Below are 11036 nucleotides of genomic sequence, written 5' to 3' on the forward strand. Positions count from 1 at the left end.
GATTTTATACACTCTCTCTCATAGATATATTATATATGTGTGTGTATATAGAGGTGTGTGTGTGTATATATATATATATATATATATATATATACTTCAACCTTTAGATTGCTGGCATTTTTTCATTAAAAGTGATTCTTTTTTCTCAAAAATTTTTCTGCATAAGTAACATGGCGCAAAATTTCGAGATTTGTACAGAGCTATAAAAGTGGTTTCTCGTAAGGAACATATGATCAAATATAAAAAATATTTATTTTCTCAAAAATAGTATATTTTGGGGGTTTATAGTATCGCTGTGTGATACTATAATCAATCTATTTCAATTCTGAGCATAGATTTATAAAATTTCGAGCCCTAAGCGCAATATTGACAACATAAATGAATATAAATGTATAGATTCAGAATTTTCCTTTAACATTATCCAGAGCTAACGACGTGGACATAGAAAGTTTGTTCTTCTTTTTAATTTTCTTTTTTTAATAGTTAAAAAAATTTTTTTTTACTTTTTTCTTGTTATAATTTTTTACTTTTTTATATTCTTTGATTTTTTGATATTTTTCAATATATATTTTTTATATAATACATTTTATAATTTTTATTTTTTAATACATACACACACGCGCGCGCGCACATACACGTTTAATACATTTAGTATTTACAATACCACTAAAAATAGTGGTATTTTAACCTAAACTCAAGAGTTACAAAAGTAGCTCTCCCAGGCAATGGCAGTTTAAAGATTAATCCTGAAAAAGGATTTTTCAGGATTTTTCCTGAAAAAAGAAGAAAGCAATTGTTATACAAAAATTAAATGGTTTAGGCCCGATTGCATCAACGTTATTTTGACTTTAAGCGAAGTTTAAAAATCTCTTTTTCTTTTTTTAAAGCCGATACAAAGATAGAGATAGAGAGATAGAGAGAGAGGGAGAGAGGGAGGCAGGGAGGGATCACAATCGAATGTAAATAGAATAATCGATAATGATTGATCAATTTCTTATGGCGTAGAGCTTAAAGCTTAAGAAGATCCCTATATTACCGACTAAGACCCAATTATATCAACGTTATTTTAATTTTAAGCATGGCTAAAATAAGATTTACGCTTTAAAATCTCATTGTAGACGTCGCTTTCGGTAAGGTAGAGCGGTGCCAGTTATGACACTTTTTATTCAAATTATTATAAATCTTCACACGATTATGATGCAATAATAAGAATTGCTTTAAAACGTTGTTCATCTGGCTCAAATGCTTAATTATAAATCCTTAATATTCCTTATATAAGAAAAAAATATTGTTAATTACAAAGAGACAAAGTGGTGATTATCTGGAGACAGTAGTGTTTTGGAGCTAAGGGTGAAATTATACGGTGCGGAATAGGACTGCGGAATAGAATTGCGGAATAGAGAATACGTCATTGAAGCAATCAATCAGCGCTATTCCGCATTTGATGTTGCAGAATAGAAAGTGCGTCGTTGTATCCTAAATCGTAATGTCATCTAAACCTGTGTTCTTGTAATAAACCGTCGTATTTTGAGAGATTAACATAATTTGATGCTGATTGATATGATGGAATTGCGTAATGTTGAGACGAATGAAGCAAAATGTCAAAATCTAAATGCGTAAATATAAATATATCCGCACCGTGTGATTTCATCCAGAACATTGCCGTGATCCTTTACGTGAGTCAATGAATTGCGCCCATGGTGGAAGGGATAACATGGTGTGTGCAATTGGCAAGCCTTTCTCTCTGAATCTCCGCCGCAAATGTCTTAAGATGCTAATACAGTCCTCGAATTGACTTATGACATCTTAAGACTGTACTTAAGACAGTCGATTCTTATATTTAAGACTGCTTAAGTACAGTCTTAAAATGTCATAATCTGAGAACTGTATTAGCATCTTAAGACATTATTTAAGATGGTTTTAAAATAAAAATGGACTATGAATATTGCCCCATGTTTAGCGTTTCACAGTTGGCAGTCTCTTAGTCTCTTATCGATATTCATAGACAGACGGCAGAGATTCAAAGAGAGATGCTTGCAAACTGCACACACCATGTTATCCCTTCCACCATGATTGCGCCTGCACTGGATCGAGATTATCGGTAACGGTATAATATATACCCCAGTAACAGTATAATATACCCCATACATAGGGCAAGTTAAACATTCTCGAAGGATAAGTTGAGCCATGAAGATAATCGTTTAATAAGGTTGTATATTATTAAAAACATGAAAGTATTATGCGTATATTAATTAAATTTTTATTAGTTTCATCTTAAGTATAATAATTTATAATACGCATACTTTCTCTTTAATCTTTTAATTTACAAAATTAGAAAAATTAGAAAAATTAAAAACTTTATTGTTTATAATAATTAAACATAAAATATATGTTTTATCGTTAACATAGAATAAAAATTATTGACAAATACAGATTTCATTTAAGCGGCTTGACAATTTATAAAGTTAATCGTGGGATATTTCACATTTAGTCCAACAAGCTTCATATGATCGGTGTTAACCGAAATATTCTTTTATAACTAAAAAATCGTAAATAAAATAGCAACTTGAACAAAATACTCAAATAACTTATATTTAAAAAACACTGGTTTTTATTAATCGCTTTAATTATCACATGGACCAAAAGAATACTCGCCTAATAATTTTACTTTTGATGCATAAAAACGAAAAAGCGTACGTGTTTGGCTGTTGACAACCGGACACGTTGCATTATATCGAGCATAGTATGTCTATGTCTTTGTCCTACCTTATGCAAGCAGACACATTCATATATGTATATTTTAGTAATTTAGATATTTGCATTTGTTCAACTTGCCCCGCTCTATACTTTATACGCGAAATTCCCTGATAAAAATAAGAAGTTTCATGAATATTTTTTGGATGCTTAAATGAACTGAACGTTTGGAGTTCATTGAGAGTAGAAATGCTCAGTAGAGTGTTCGTAAAGTGGAAATCCGAAATTGCAATGCTGCAGCGTTTGGAAAACGGAGTTGAGAAAAGCGCCTTTGGGCATCTCCAAGTTTGACAGTGAACTCTCTGCACGAAGGTGCATCAGCATTTACTGCCAATATAGCACGGGGAGCTTCCTGGGAGTTCATAAAATTTGTGTAACTTTATTTAAGTTTCAAAAAGAACTCTTCGGGAACTCCTATGTCCGCTTTTGAGAATTCCTGGGAGCTTTATTTTGATTCGCAGGGAACTCTTGAGCTCCCCAAGAACTCATCAAAATGCACTCTCTCCCAGTCGATACAAGCTAAAAGTAACATAATCTAAATATTATAATTTCATACTTTACAATACAAATGTAATATAACACATGGACGTTATGTTACTTTCAATTTGTGTCAACTGGGTTGAGAGCTTATTTAGTCGAATTTTATAAGCTCCCCGGAAGTTCAGCAATATGAACTCCCTGAGAACTTAATCGGAGCTTTGTACTATGTGGATGAGCATTACAGAACTTTTATGAAACGATATACTCGTATACTGCATTTTATAAGCGTTCTGAAAGTGTTTAAAATCCATTGTAAAATGTTGTGTAAGCGTTCTTATAAAGTTAAAAGTCTATAAACTCTCAAAAAAATTATCATTGAATAGTTGTCAACGCTTTATAAAGTTTTCTTATTTTCAGAGTTGTGGTTAATAATAAAAATTATTAACAATAAACTGTGTAATCATATTAACAATTGTGATTGACGATTGCTTTTCAACCAGTTAAAGCAAAGCAATCGGTGATTGACTTGCTGTGATTGATTGAAAAGTAATCGCCAATCGCTAATCATAATCGCACAATCGCTAGTGTACGCGATTACGGCTTTACGTGCAAGATGCAGAGCGAAATATTAAGAAAGATGGAACACTGTGTCCTCTTGTGATCAAGAGCTTTATTCAGGAATTACAGCAATGCGCTGAGTCAAATGATTTATTCACTACGAGTCTGACAAGAACTGAGTTTGCACTGATTGTGAAAAGTGTTTGGTATTTGTAATTATAATTGCATAAAATAATTATGATTAGGAGGGAACTTTGTAGTTAAATTTGAATAGGTAAACATTTTTTTAAATAACTGTTAACGAAACACATAAACAATATCATATATACATATATTATTATATACACATATTCTTAAAGCTTCCACGGGTGCTTTCTATATAAAAGTTATGCGTTTCGCGGGTTTTCTCGGAGGAAACCCGCGAAATGCAGTCAATAGCTTCGATGGCCTGTTTATAGTAAGAACCGTTGAACTCCTCAAAATAGCCATTAACCGCAGACTCCACCTCTTCATTGTTGGTAAATCTTCTACCACCGAGCCATTTTTTCAAGTTTGGAAAGAGAAAATAATCCGAGGGGGCTAAATCTGGCGAATAGGATGCGTGGGAATGCAATTCGAACTTTAACTCAACATCTTCTCGACGCTGCTTTTGTTCGATTGTGAGCAAGCGCGGCACTCACCTTGCGCACAGCTTTCTCATCTCCAAATTTTCAGCCAATATGTGATGTACAGCACTTTTTGAAATGTTTACCATGTCTGCTAGCTCGCGCACTTTCAATCGACGGTCACCCAATACCATTTTGTGGATTTTCTTCACCATTTCTGGAATGGCCACCTCACTTGGTCGACCACTGCGATGTTCGTCTTCGCAGCTTGTACGGCCTCGTTTAAACTCTGCCACCCAATATTTTACTGTTGTAAACGAAGGAGCAGACTCCTCCAGAGTAGAATCCAGCTCGGCTTTGATATTGATTGGGCTAAGACCTTTCAAATGAAAGTATTGTATCACATAACGATGACCAATTTTTTCCATCTTTGCAAATTCACCGAGATTGTCCACTATTGATGGCTGCCAAACAAATACTGAACAACGTAGCGTCTTCAAATTTTATAGTTAAGCTTTAGAAAGTTAGTGTTTTCCTCTACAGTGATTTTTTTTATACAACAACCGTCATCTGTACGTCAGGTCGGGTACTTCTAGGACCACCCTCGTATATTAAATTATTGTAATATGGCTAATGTGTAATTATACTTATTGATTTTCAGGTCACATTTTCAAAAATCCAGAAGTAATTAACATTATCCTAGAACCTGGTATATGGTAAGTTTATAAGTTTATAAGTTCTATATACAGTTTGTATGTTTATTTGCCCGAATAATGAAACAGAAACTTCTCTTCAGCTCTAAGGATGAGGAGGTGGACAATGATTGCGTAGTAAGGGCGCGCGGTCTCCCTTGGCAATCTTCAGATCAAGACATTGCCAAGTTTTTTCGTGGGCTAAATGTCGCAAAGTAAGTGATCTCTTTGAGATATATAAAGTAAAATCAATTATAGGACTAACAGGAGTTTTGAGTAAAATAAGTTAATTTGTCCTCTAACTATCTTTTGATATTTATGCACAAGCCACGTGGATCTGTGTGAAGCAGGTAACTGAGATAGCCGTATATTTCTATAACGCACTTAGATGCACAGGATCTGTCATTCTAGTTTCTCCTCTGTGATGTAACACATAAGTGCAAGATATATAATATACAATATATATATTTTTTTTCTTCAATATATATTTTTTTTTTCTTCAGTGTGTATGTGTGTGTGTGTGCGTGCGTGCGTGCGTGCGTGCGCGCGCGCGCATGTGTGTGTCTTCGAGGAAACTTTCCTGCTTGCTTATTAGTTGTATATATTGTATAATAGTGACGAGCATTATATTTGTGGAATTGTGGTCTTGTACGCTATATGGATTTAATTCTGAACATTATATTTTTTGTAGAGTGTCCTTAACTCTCCGTCGGCTAAGTTGGACTTTAAAGGCAAAGTTAATTTTTTGATTGTGAATGCTGATAGATAAATTTATTATAAATCTGTAAAAAATAAGTAAAATGCAATCTGACTTCTACGATAGTAAAAATTTTACAAGTAATCTTAAAATTTTTACAAGTATGCAATAATTTTTTCAGATTTTTGTACAGTCCAAAATAGTATAAAAATCTGCAGTTTAAAAACACAAATTGCTGCAAGACTTTTGAAGGATATGCAAAATTCCACACTGCTGATGAAGAGCCGGTCACTGTTTGATGATATACGCTAACAATGATGTAATAACTTTTTTAGGGGTGGTGTAGCTCTTTGTTTAAGTCCTATGGGAAGACGTAACGGCGAGGCATTGGTACGGTTTATTAATAAAGAACACAGAGATATGGCGCTGAAGCGGCATAAACATCACATGGGTCCACGATACATAGAGGTTTACAAGGCCTCCGGAGAGGATTTTGTTGGCGTTGCTGGTGGTACAAGCGGGGAGGCACACGCTTTTCTGTCACGCGGGGCTCAAGTCATCGTTAGAATGAGGGGCTTGCCCTACGATTGTGTTGCTAAACAAGTGGTACATAATCATTTAATGATCTAAAATCCTACTTGTGTATACGATAACCAGACAGCTTTTCAATTATATATATTGTTCATCATTTTGCTATTGTATACACTGTCAGTAATGTTCTCTTAGCTGGAATTTTTTCAATCTGGACAAAAACCATGCCAAGTGTTGGATGGTGAGGATGGCGTGCTATTTGTAAAGAAGCCAGACGGTAGAGCAACAGGTGATGCCTTCGTATTATTTGCGAAGGAAGAGGATGCGGTGAAAGCCTTGAGCAAGCACAGAGACTGTATCGGCAGCCGTTACATAGAACTTTTTCGAAGTACAACCGCGGAAGTGCAACAGGTAAATTTGAGCGTAAAGCTTATGACAATGAAGAACCGTACGTTTTAATTCAAATTTTGATGTTGTTATTTATAGGTTCTAAATAGGGCGACAGATCCGAAACAAGTAATACTACCACCACCGCCTATCGCGCAACTTCCACCTTTACTTCCTCAACATATCATAACGTCCGGTACGCGCAAAGATTGTGTGAGACTTCGTGGTTTGCCGTACGAAGCACTCGTCGAACACATTTTGGAATTTATGGGAGAACATTCTAAAAATATCGTCTATCAGGGTGTTCATATGGTATACAATGCTCAGGTAGATATCGGTTAAACATACAGGAAGCGCAAGAAATGTTATACCATTTAATTATTTAATTTTTAGATTTTAATAGTCAATTCTATATCAATTCTATTAAAAATAAATGTGTTATACTTAAACTAGATGTTTCGTGCACCATTTTATTTCTACGTAGATAATTTTTTTTTTTAAATAAGTAAACAATGTAATTTGATATTGGATGATAGTTTGTAAAACTTGTGTATTAACAATAGTTGTTAATTACAGACAATAGTTTCAATTTTGTCTTTTTTTTTTCAAATTTTTAATTGTGGAACCACCAGGGTCAACCGTCTGGCGAGGCATTTATTCAAATGGACAGTGAGGCATCGGCATACGCGTGCGCGACACAGCGACATCATCGATACATGATCTATGGCAAGAAGCAGCGATACATTGAAGTGTTCCAGTGCAGCGGCGACGACATGAATCTGGTATTGACAGGTGCGGTAACACCGCCGTCGACCAAGGCACTACTATCACCCGGTACGTTGACCACACAGTCCCCCGCGACCTTGACACATCCGCCTGCGCCAACACCGGTGCCGGTACCGGTACCGACCGCGCAGCCGCCGCCGCCTCCATCACCCCTGTGGGACATTCACGCTCTGGTACAGGCCCAAGCCGCTCAAGCCGTTCAGGCGCAAGCTCAGGTGGCGCAAGCGCAGGCCGCTCAGGCGCAAGCTATCAGGAATCAAGACCTATGGTTGATGGCCCTGGCATCGAATCCGTCTCCTACCTCGACTACCCATTCACCCACTTCAGCAGTCGCCGCCGCCGCCGCTGCCGCCGCCGCCACGAGCAAATCCTTAGCTTTACCTGGCCCGAATTCAATAGGTCAGACAGCTCAACTTCCCTACGCGGTAGCATCCCCGACGGCTGCAGCAGCTGCTGTCGCGGCCGCTGCGGCTCTTCATGCACCACCGACAACTCCGGCAGCAGCGGCGGCGGCCGCGGCGGCTGCGGCGGCTACGCCATTTTTGCTCTTTAACGTTCCCCATCATTCTCGTATTCCTATTCTGCGGGCACCGGCGCCGCATGGGCTGTTAACGCCTATCATGCCCACCGCGCCAACCTTGAACCCGGCCGCGATAATGGGTCTGAAGCGAACGTGGGACGCTGCTTTCCCCGCTGACGCGACAGCGGGTACCGTTGCTGCAAAACGTACTTGGCATACACCGGTAGCAGCGTTTCACGCGCCAGCTCCGACCGCTCCGGGCTTGCCTTACCCAGCTCAGTTTTATCCCCAGATCTGATGCGTTGCTGCATCAATCTCTAGTTTTGTTTTATAGACTCTTTCTTGAGTTCCACGCGAGAAAAACGAAAACATTTGCCTCGATTTCTCCATTAAACGAGTAAGAATTTGTTATTCGCGTGGAAATACGTATGCTACGCGGAAATCACCGTGTTACCGACAATACGACTTACTTTTAACGGATCTATGTACATTCTTAGCGAGTAAGCGTTATAATTATTCGCGATATTTACGGCATTCCGTTTCATATTCCATGCAAGTCTGGCAGAACGTCATTTACAACGTTTGCCCAGTTGATAAAATGTACCTAACGTTTAGGAATGCTTGGTACAAATTCGGGCGTTACTTACACGACGGTACTTAACTCACAAAACGATTTAGTTTTCTTATCCTAATGCATTTAAGCAGCAAATCTAATCTTGGTAAGCATGTTAATTGTACTGATAGTGGTATATAAAATTCCATTAAGCGTGCGTACATGTTCTTTCGTAATCGCGTGTTCACAAAATACCTGTGGAAGATCGCGTAGAAAACAGAAAACGCTTTTCCACGTGAGCGTAATGAAGTGCCTTATCTAATGCAATGTGAACACGAAGTACTTCTAGCTCTCGGAATTCTATTCCACGCGCTCCCTTTTATATATCCTTATACACATGCGCGCGCGCGCCCACACACAAACAAACAAACACACACACACACACACACACACACACACACACACAAACATTTATGGAGCGTTTCAGAATTATCATAGTGTATATACAGATTAATTCTGGATTTTACCGAAACTAGAAATTATTCGGGACATTAATATTCTTCATGCATTTTTTGCTACAGGTGTTTTCTTATCTTTGTATCATAAACATGTTAAAATCGATTTTTATTTTCGTGGAAATAATCATTGTAAAACTTTGTTAATGTAATATATGATTTCTTTCTAGTGACATATTTTTATTTTGTATTACAATGATGATGATATTCAAGCAATTTTGGATGATTATGTATTTTTTAATGTTTGATATTTCACTAATATCTGTGAAAAAATGCCCGACGAAAAGTTTCTGTCTCGAAAGAAGTCTATAAGTCGGTATTATCAGAAATATTTGTATATATATATATATATATATATACATACATATACATATAAATGGTTTATATATTTTGCTAGAAATATTTTATTAAGCTAAGTGTAAAATGGACATTCCATCCAATGTTATATATTCTAAAGTTCTAATTCGAACGTATAGTAGATTCTTTTATACGTAGCATCTATTACACGCATGTATGTTACAATCTATGTATAAATAAAATTTCGTCATTAATTATTTGCGAACAAATTTGTTCGTTCTTAATTGGCTTTATCGCTGATCTATCTTTCTCTTTTTTTTGTCAATCTTTCTTTCAAGGATTGTAACATACAAGCTTTGATTTAAACTAGGATGTTAATATATGTGAATCACAAATTTCTATAACAAAGCACACACAAAATTCGTTTTGTTCTGTTACTTTATATTCGGGGAAAATCGTACATACACACTTTCGTATCGCATAGCGTTCACTGCATTTAGTACAGTATCGTTAATAATCACGCCTACCTTACACGGATGTGATCCAACACTAATTCTATCGTGTGTGACGGATAATATCTTAGTATACCGAATATGTGCATTAATAATTAGACTTTTGGTTTTGGAGAGTATTCCATAACGTGGGGAAACGAAGAGAAAAAGCGGAATTAAAAACGCTACCGTCTCTGTATACGCTCTCGCGGCTTGTAATTTAACTGTGGTGTCGGCGTATTTACTCTTTCAAAGCTGGCTTACGGCCTAATATCTTTTGTGATAGTGTAGTTGGTGAAATCATACACTGAGACGGACACATAGGTTGGATAGATAGATTAATGTACCAGAGAATCGAGTATCGGCTTTATCGAAAAGATGCAGTTCGCCGACCTTATTCTTGTAAAGGCAGCCAAATACCTCACACACTGCCATGCCAATTAAACGGGCTTCCACTGTTTGCAATGAACCGCGGGGAGAAGAGAACCGGTCTTCTCTCTCACGAAGCCGATCTTGATTCTGATGCGCGGATCGCGAAGTGTTATTTATGATAATTTTATTTCTTCCTCTTGCCACGATTTTTTTTAATGTACATACACACACACACACACGCGCGCGCGCGCGCGCGCGCGCGTGTGTGTTTTGTTAGAATACTGAAGAACATTTATAACTAGACAAATACGAGACTGTCATGATTAGTGCTTCGCGGCTCAACGGGTATGTGAAACGATTTTGGTTTGCATGTCGTGTGATTTCGTGGAAGGATACGTAACTTTTCTCCGGTCGCGTACCTATGTTCTGCGAACGATCGTGTAACAGACCCGATTTTTTTCTTTCTTTTTTTCCTTTTTGATCCTTCATACATAGTTACGTATATTATAGCCGGTCAACTATCTTTCCGGGCATTATGTTTCATTCAATAGAAAAAAGAGATATCTCTCACGCTCTTATTTCACCTTGCAATAATTTTTCCGTTAATCTTTCTTTTTTCAACGCGTGATTCTATAATTATCTTATGCAGCATAACTTTTATGCTATATAAGGGCTATTATAGACAAAATTCCGTAACAATAACCGTAAGACGTAAACTTAAATCAATGAGCCAATCAGGATATTGCTTTAGATCTACGTAATCTGATGCCCAACATGTATATATATATATATATATAT

At 36.9% G+C, this 11036-nt stretch overlaps 1 protein-coding gene across 1 annotated transcript in view; it reads left to right on the forward strand.

Moving 5' to 3' along the window:
• Positions 1–9025, forward strand: part of LOC108748286 (RNA-binding protein fusilli-like) — a 57008-nt gene extending 47983 nt beyond the window's left edge. Inside the window, exons 6-11 of the mRNA XM_018486340.1 lie at positions 5059–5113; positions 5194–5304; positions 6122–6392; positions 6513–6728; positions 6804–7031; positions 7337–9025. Of these exons, the coding sequence (XP_018341842.1) occupies positions 5059–5113; positions 5194–5304; positions 6122–6392; positions 6513–6728; positions 6804–7031; positions 7337–8308 (1853 nt within the window). The 3' untranslated portion in view covers positions 8309–9025. The remainder of the gene's footprint in view (positions 1–5058; positions 5114–5193; positions 5305–6121; positions 6393–6512; positions 6729–6803; positions 7032–7336) is intronic.
• Positions 9026–11036: the final 2011 nt, after the last annotated feature.

This window comes from Trachymyrmex septentrionalis, unplaced genomic scaffold (genome assembly GCF_001594115.1).
Source record: "Trachymyrmex septentrionalis isolate Tsep2-gDNA-1 unplaced genomic scaffold, Tsep1.0 scaffold109, whole genome shotgun sequence".
NCBI classification, from domain to species: domain Eukaryota; kingdom Metazoa; phylum Arthropoda; class Insecta; order Hymenoptera; family Formicidae; genus Trachymyrmex; species Trachymyrmex septentrionalis.